Raw genomic sequence first — 8,471 nt, 5'->3', positions numbered from 1 at the left:
AGAATATTTATTTTTTTTAAATTTTTGTTTCACAAATGTATTTTTAAAACGGATTGATGATGGGCGCTTATGGCCTGCACAATTTTTCATCAAACTGCGGGAAGTCCACGGCGTAAAGCCCGCGTTTGATGTTAACGTAAGGCCATATTTTATCAAAACTGAAAATAAAATTTGACGAAAAGTATAGTATATAAAAAAAATTTAATTGGTTGGCACGATAAATATATATGTTAGTTTTTAAAATATTTATTGTTTTAAAGATTTTTTTCCCAAAAACGTAATTTTAAAATAGATTAAAGACGGGCGCCTATGGCTGCAAAATTTACATTCGACCTGTAAAATCTTCGATCGAACTGCGGGAAGTCCGCGACATAAAGCCCGCATATACCTTTAACGCAAGACCATATTTTACCAATATTTAAAATAAAATTTGGCAAAAAGTACAATAGGTAAAAAAGTTTAAACTAATTGTTAAGATAAATATATATGTTTGTTTTTGAATATTTATATTTTTTAAGAATTTTTTTTTTCGAAAACATAATTTTAAAACGGATTAAAGACGAACGCTTTTGAGGTAAAAAATTCGTCCTAGCGTACATCACATTGATTTTAAATTTTAAAACAAAATTACGAAAAAGTATTTAAAACAAAATTACGAAAAAGTTAAATTATAATTTCAATCCTACTGGAATAAAACGCATTTCTAAAAAATAAAAAAACCTTAACAAACACATAAGCATAAAATTTTAGGAAAAAAGGGAAATCGCTTTAAAACAATTATTTAAAAGATAAACTTAATTTTTTTGTACCAAATCCACTATATAAAAAAATCCAAGTTTATTTAATATACAATCCCAGATTTAATATACAAAGCAATATTAACCCCCGGATTCAAACTATTGTTTATTAATTACCCCCAGTTTAAAACTTTTGTTTATTATTTAGCCCCAACAACATAAAAAATGTTATTAAATCCCAAGTTTTTTCAATCAACAGCCCCAAAATTAAAATACAATTCAATATTTACCCCCGGATTCAAATTTTAGTTTATTATTTACCCCCAGATTCAATCTTTAGTTTATTAATTAACACCAGCTATAAACTTTAATTTATTAAAAACCACTAGTTTTAAACTTCAGTTTATAATTTAAAATAGACTAAAAATTCAGCTTATACCAGCTTTATATTTTAAATTTGGTGCTAAATAGCAAACCGAAAACTCTTAAACCATTAAAACTAAAAACAAACAAAAAATCCTAAATTTATTTTATATAAACCAAAATTTAATTTAAAAAAAATACAATTACTTAACAAAAAACAAACTTTATTTACAAAAAAACAACCTTGTTTTAAAAAAAACTAAAACTTAAAATTAAATTAAAAAAAAAAAATAATTTTTTTTTTTTTTTACATGTTGAAAACTAATGACTTAGGGCAAAATCTTCTCCGTTCTAAATTTAGTTTTTGATATATAAATCATTAAAGGAACAGTTAAACTAAGATAAATCTTAAGTTTTAAAACCACACAAAATTTGTTTATAGATTGTACTTATTGCAAAATTATATTTTAAATATCTGTAAAATATTGTAAATCGGTAAAATTAAAATTTCGCAGCCCGAGAGCGCGTTAAATTTTAAGGGTCTTAAGAACATGTCTTTAATTCGGTTTAAAATTAGTTTTTGAAACATCAGCCTTAAAAAAAATATTCTTAAAACTAACATATGTCATTAAGGTAACAACCAATTAAAATTTTTACATGTATTATACTTTTTGTCAAATTTTAATTTAAATTTCGATAAAATACGGTCTTACGTTGACATCAAACGCAGGGATTATGTCGTGGATTCCCGCAGATAGATAAAAATTACGCAGGCCGAAAGTAAATTTTGCAAGCCATAAGCGCCCGTCTTTAATCCGTTTTAAAATTACGTTTTTAAGACAATAATCTTTAAAAAAATAAATATTCTAAAAACTAACATATAAATTTATTGTAACTACCAATTAAATTTTTTTTATATAATATACTTTCTGTCAAATTTTATTTTGAAATTTGATGAAATCTGGTCTTACGTTGACTTCAAACGCGGGCTTTACGCCATGGACTTCCCGCAGTTAGATGAAAAATTGTGCAGGCCATAAGCGCCCGTCATCAATCCGTTTTAAAAATACATTTGTGAAACAAAAATTTAAAAAAAAATAAATATTCTAAAAACTAACATATATATTTATCGGAACAACTTATTAAAATTTTTTTATGTATTATACTTTTTGTCAAATTTTGTTTTGAATATCGGTAAAATATGGTCTTAAACTGACATTTTACGCGGCAATTTCGTCACCGACCCCCCGCGTTTTTTGCAGGCCAAACCTTCTGGCCGAAGCTTCTGGTCCCCGTTCACAAGCACTTTAGACATTTACACAATACCTTTTTAGGTACATTTAAATGTATACGAGATTGGCAAAAAGTTTAATAAACAAACACTATGTGTTTAAATTTTGGATCTCTATTAGTTTCGCACGCCCCACATAAACAGGGTGTGTAACCGAAATACGGCACATGTAATTAAACAAAGAGGTTGCATAAATTAAACCCTTACCCTAACCCTCACATATTCAGTTTACCCATTAACACATCTGACTCGTAAAGCGGACTAAGTTATACTCATTAAAACATATTTCAACTAATTTTTAATGTCTGGTTGAACAATTGCCATACTTAGGTTATAACGCCTTGTTAAATTCGGGCGTGCGAAAGTAATAGAGATCCTAAATTTTTTATGGCATTTCTATTAGTTACAGTCTGACTTGTCCAAGTGACAAAACAATTTTAAAATCATTTCCGCTTTAATTAACAAAAAAGTTTCCAGCAAAACACAATATCAAAATTTTAGTTCCCTTGATAATTTTTAATTTAAACACTTATTCCATTCTACCATGGTCTAAACCTTTTATTTAAGTAAAATTAACATCAAAAAAGACTAAAATCTTAATTCTTACCCAACAATTTTTATTACCACGATAGCACATGGACAGTAAACTAAGCATAACGAAATATCTAAGAAAAAGTGGTAAACGCACTTTATAATAAAAAATATATATAAATTTATTTTTAAAAGTGGTGTGTAAGTAATTTAATGTTATAGTTTTGTAAAATGACTAAAAAACTTTATTAATAATTTACAAAGTTTTAACGTTATATGTGGCAAAGAAACTGAAAAATTTTTACAGCAAAAATATCCAAAGATTGCGATTTTTGCGCACTTTAAATTCCTATCTATAAAATCATGCCATCAAGTTGGGATGTTATTTAGTACGATACTGTTTTAGTTTAAAACTGTAAAATAATTGTATTCCTCAATACCAAAGGAATATTTTTAAAAGATACTTTAGAAAGTTAATAAAAATAGTTTACTATTGCAATGTTCATAAATAAATAAGTTATCTATTTAAAAAAGAACATAACCTTAGTTAACTTTTTTTAATCACTAAAAAAATTATGTCTAACAGCTTAGCATTAAAATAAGCTAAATAAACATTATATTTTAGTGAGTTCTATTAGCGTTAATGCATGGTTAAAATATTTGCTCACAAAACATTTTGGTGCCAGAACCAAACAACCGCCAAATCACGAAAATCAAATTTAAGAGTAGGGGAAAAAAGGGTGCCATAAAGTTACTATGTGCATGCCATAAAGTTGCTATGTTATTTAGTACGATACTGTTAGTTTAGTGCTGTAGAATGTGTACCTAAATGTTAAATAAATATTTAAAAAAAAAAAAGTTATTAAAAATATTTTTTACTAATGCGATGTCAATAAATAAATATGTTATTTATTTAGAAAAGAACACAACCTAAGTTGACTTTCTGTTAAATAAAAATTTAAAAATTTTCAAAATGAAAGTATTGCTGGTAGTTTCTATTGCTGTGGCTGGGTTATCAACATTGCTGGCTATAATAGCACTTGCTACTAATAGCTGGTTAAGTTCCTCATCTAACTCGTTTGGCCTTTTTAAATATTGTGTGACTATTCGTGGAGAGACTAACTGTGTAGACATCGAATTGTCGTTAAGTAAGTTTATCATTACTGCGAAAATTATAACAATTTAAATATACTACCCTACCATTTGATTAGATTTATTAAACTAAGTTTATATTTTTTTATTTAAGGTTCCCCACTAGTACAAGCGACTGTTGCTATGCTGATAATCGGAATAATTCTCCAATTTGCATCTACTTTAATGCTTGCATTTTCTATGGTTAAAGATAACCAAAAATTCACCAAAATTGGAGCAGTGTGCTGTCTTATAGCGGGTAAAAAAAATGAAATTCCACATTTATTAAAATTCTTAAGCCACATGTTGTTTATGACAAACAGAAAAAGTTATTTTTTTGTTTCAAAAAAAAATTAAACAAAATATTTTTTTTTTATTTATTTATTTTTTTGTTTAAACATTTTTTAGCTGTTTTTTTTATCGTTGGTGTGGCAGTTTACACAAGTCAACCGGGATTTGCTGAACTGGCAATATGGGGATACAGTTACGGCTTGGCTTGGGCAGCTCCCATACTATCCATTATAGCTGCTATCTGCGGTTTTGTAGCGAAATAATAGAAAACAGATATATTTTTAAAACCTGTAATTTTTCATTTTAATTTTTAAAAAATATAGCCAAGATAATTTAAATAATTTAAACCCTTAGACAGTTATTAAAATGTAATTTTTTTGATATCGTGATTTAAAATAAAATATATTCAGTTGACAATAACTTTTAATTGATTGAAAAACCGTTTTTTGTTAATTGTGCGTTTCTCATAACGAGTAAGTTAAAACAATTATTAACTAATGTATGCGGGACTGTAGTCTGAACATCCCAATATTAGTTTATTAGTTCAGTAACGAATACGATGTGACATTAACAAAATATTATTTAGGGCTTGTGGTCACTGTTTTGTACCATAACTTAATAAAACTACAATATTTATTTTTCTAGGCAGTCAATATACACATTTGTTTAACTTCAGGTTACATAAAAGTTGGCTTAATATTAGCTTAAAAGTTAGGATGAAATTATTTTTAATTTTTTCAATCACAGCCGCGTTAATTTCAACGGTACTAGCAACTGTCGCTCTAGCGACTACGGAATGAATTAGCTTTCTGAGCCTAACGTATGGTCTGTTTCAATATTGTTCGACAAACTTTGGAGAAAAATTTTTAGAAACAAGTAAGACTTAGAAACAAGTAAGTTTAATTTGTGGAATTTTTGCTTGTTTGCCTAAACTGAATCAATCTCTTTAATTATGTATCCCTGCTGGCGATTAACGTCTTTAAATAAGATGATGTATGTCAGTATCTACTTCTGATTGGTCAATATCACATGAGCACTCGGTAAAATAAATAAACCGATATCGCCACAAGGCCTACAAGTTACAAAACAAATAAAGGCATCTCGATACTTTGAAAGTAGATACTCTGTGAAGTTGACTTTATAAATCTATTTTTGTGCTTTATAAACATTACAGGAAATGGACAAGAAAAAACGACCATTGCATTTATGATAATTGGTATCGCCCAACAGTTCGCATCGTTAGTTGTGCTTGTAATATCTAACGTTAAAATGACGTTGAAATTTACCAACATTGGAGCTGTAGGTTGTTTTATATCAGGTAAAATAATTAATTTAACTGCAAACTATACAGCTCAAAATCTTGATAAAAATGATAAATATTTTGGGTGGTTCAATTTTGAAAATAAAAATCACTTTTGTATGACTCGAACCTGAAGCTTTGTGAACACGTTTTTGTATCCATCACCTTGAGAATAGGTTTATGTATTTTTTTGGATAAGAGTGCTAAACCTCACTACGGCTCAAGAGCGACACCATGCGGTCTTAAACTAACCATAAAAAGTTTCCAACCAATGTTAAATAAACATGTTCCACAAAAAATTAAAAATAAAAACTTTAAAAACTTTTGTTTATAGCGCTATTATACACCATTGAAATAGCAGTGTATACAAGTCAACCAGGTTTCACTGATCTTGGGTATTGGGGATATAGTTAAGGGTTAGCCTGGGCTGCCCCTGTATTTTCCATACTTGCTGCTGTGTTTGGTGTGATCGCAAATAAATTTCCATAATAATAAAAGTTAATAATTTTTAATTATTGGTGCTTTATATTAAAAAAACAAAAACTATGTGTTTTACGTAAAGTTTTATATATGTATAAAACAAACGACCCCCGCTGCTCTAATACTGTAGCGCCCTCAAGTAATGTCGCATAAACGATATAAACTCCCGCTGAACCAATACTAAATTAGCAGCTTAAAAATCAAGCAGTTATAATAATATCCCATACTAGCATGAGCAACCCAAGACTGGGTCGGGGTAACAAAAGTTACTCTATGTTTAACTGACAAAGTCGACCTTTTCACGATAATAAATAATTTTTTAAAAAAAGTTTAGATATGCTAAACAAAATCTATAATAAATATATGGAATTTAATCACAATTTAAAAAAATATTTTTATGCTTTAAAATAGTTTTTGAAACATAACAAATCGAACCCGCAATAAAATACTTGACACATGTTTATATAATGTTAGGATAACGTAATGTTGATACAAGGAAACTTGTACATGTGTTAAACGTAAGTGATATTTACAGAAAACAAACTTATCTTAAACAAGATTTGTACTTATTTAAATATTAACTTATTTTTGTAGTTAGTTAGAGTTAACTACAGGTATATCAGTATGTAGTAGGTTATAGAATGTTAAAGTTTTGATAAATCAAATTTTAAAAAATAAATATTATTTTACATAAAATTGTTTATTGTATACGGTTTAAAATTTACCAAAATGTTAAACCCAATCAAAAACATTTTTTTTAAATTGCTAGGTGAAAAAATAATAAAAAATATGAAAGTTTCGTTGGCTATTTCGATTTTTGTATCACTTATCGCAATTTTGTTTGCGATAATCGCTATAGCGACAAACAGTTGGGTGGTCACAGAGTTACAGTCGTCTGGGTTGTTTAAATACTGCGTCAACACAATGAGACAGAGAACAAAGTGCAGAAAAATTGACACCTGGAACAGTAAGTCGGCCTATTGAAATTTTTGATTAAATTAGTAAATTTACCTATACGCAATAAAGTAACCACACGACAATAAACCTCTAAAACACCCCATTTTTCGTTAAAGTAAGGTGTTATAAACGGTATAAGCTCCTGCTGAGCCAAAGTTTTAGTTAGATCTAACATTATTTTCACAATACAGGAAGTGGAAAAGTACAAGCTACCATAGCATTTATGATAATTGGAATTCTCGTTCAGTTTCTTACAACAGCGTTTCTAGTGTTGGCTCACTCTCGTGAAAAATCTAAGTTTGCCAAAATGGGAGCGGTCGGATGCATCGTCGCAAGTAAAAAAACAATTATTTTAATAATATTAAAGTAACATTTAATACAAATTCTTAATAGTCAAACACATTATCAATTTACCAACTTTATTCCAAATCGGCTTTTAACGTTAAAAAAGTGCTGCATAAATTTAATAACTTAAACAATTTTCATGTATTAATGTGTTTAGCTTTATCATTTGTACTTGCGATGGCGATATTTACAAGCCAGACCGGTTATATAACAGAGGCTGCAGATTGGGGATATAGTTATGCTTTGGGCTGGACGACTTGTATTCTAACTATCATAGCCGGTGTTTTTGCTATTATTGCTAAATAAAATAACATTTCAACTTGAAAATCTATATGGTTGAAAATTTGATCTTAAAGTGTACAAAACTTTATATATTAGTTTAGCATTTGCATATCATTAGCATTTGTTTATTATATTAAAAAAACATAGTGTTACATTTTCTGATAAAAATTTGCCCATGGACTTTTTTAAATTTGTCGCCAAAGATAAACAATATGAGTGCATATTTTCTGTTGTTTTTCATGTACAGATTTACATTTAAGCTTGATATGATTTTTAATCATGTCGTTTTATTATTTATAGTCTTCAAACAAACCTCTTGTGTAAGATTAAACACTTTTCAACACATTTACCTACGAATTTAAATAAAAATAAGTTAATTATTCACCAACAGGCAAAGACGGTAGTAGATATATTTAAATTTCAGTGTAAGTGTGGTATAACAAAGTTTATTGTTTAGTATAAACTAGGCTTGAAACTTAAGAAATTTGTTTATCTTAGTGATTAAGGAAAATATTAACCTAGTTTAACTACAAAAATTTATATGGCAAGTGTTTTATAGAGATTTAAATATTCAAACAAATGAAGTACTTAACAAAATTAAGAAAAATTTTTTTATATGCTAACTTATATTTATATGAATGTTAAAACCATGTTTTAAATTTCTAAAGTACATTTTTCAGGATAAGACGAAAGCATTAAGTTTAGCCATTCCGTCTTTACTTGGAATATTATTCATATGTTTGGCTCTTGGACTTGACAATTG

At 28.1% G+C, this 8,471-nt stretch overlaps 2 protein-coding genes across 2 annotated transcripts; both read left to right on the top strand.

Moving 5' to 3' along the window:
* Positions 1-3,845: 3,845 nt before the first annotated feature.
* Positions 3,846-4,727, top strand: LOC145746104 (uncharacterized). The gene is made up of 3 exons (XM_082564294.1): positions 3,846-4,070; positions 4,169-4,312; positions 4,462-4,727. Exons 1-3 carry the CDS (start codon positions 3,896-3,898, stop codon positions 4,605-4,607), a joined length of 465 nt encoding a protein of 154 aa, XP_082420420.1. The 5' UTR covers positions 3,846-3,895; the 3' UTR covers positions 4,608-4,727.
* Positions 4,728-6,913: 2,186 nt separating this feature from the next.
* On the top strand, positions 6,914-7,732 carry LOC145745916 (lens fiber membrane intrinsic protein-like). The gene is made up of 3 exons (XM_082564097.1): positions 6,914-7,091; positions 7,273-7,416; positions 7,584-7,732. Exons 1-3 carry the CDS (start codon positions 6,914-6,916, stop codon positions 7,730-7,732), a joined length of 471 nt encoding a protein of 156 aa, XP_082420223.1.
* The last annotated feature ends 739 nt before the right edge of the window (positions 7,733-8,471 follow it).

The sequence above is a fragment of the Corella eumyota genome, chromosome 3 (assembly GCF_963082875.1).
Source record: "Corella eumyota chromosome 3, kaCorEumy4.1, whole genome shotgun sequence".
NCBI classification, from domain to species: Eukaryota; Metazoa; Chordata; class Ascidiacea; order Phlebobranchia; family Corellidae; genus Corella; species Corella eumyota.
Note: the sequence above shows the minus strand (reverse complement) of the source record. Positions and strands in the feature narration are given on the sequence as shown.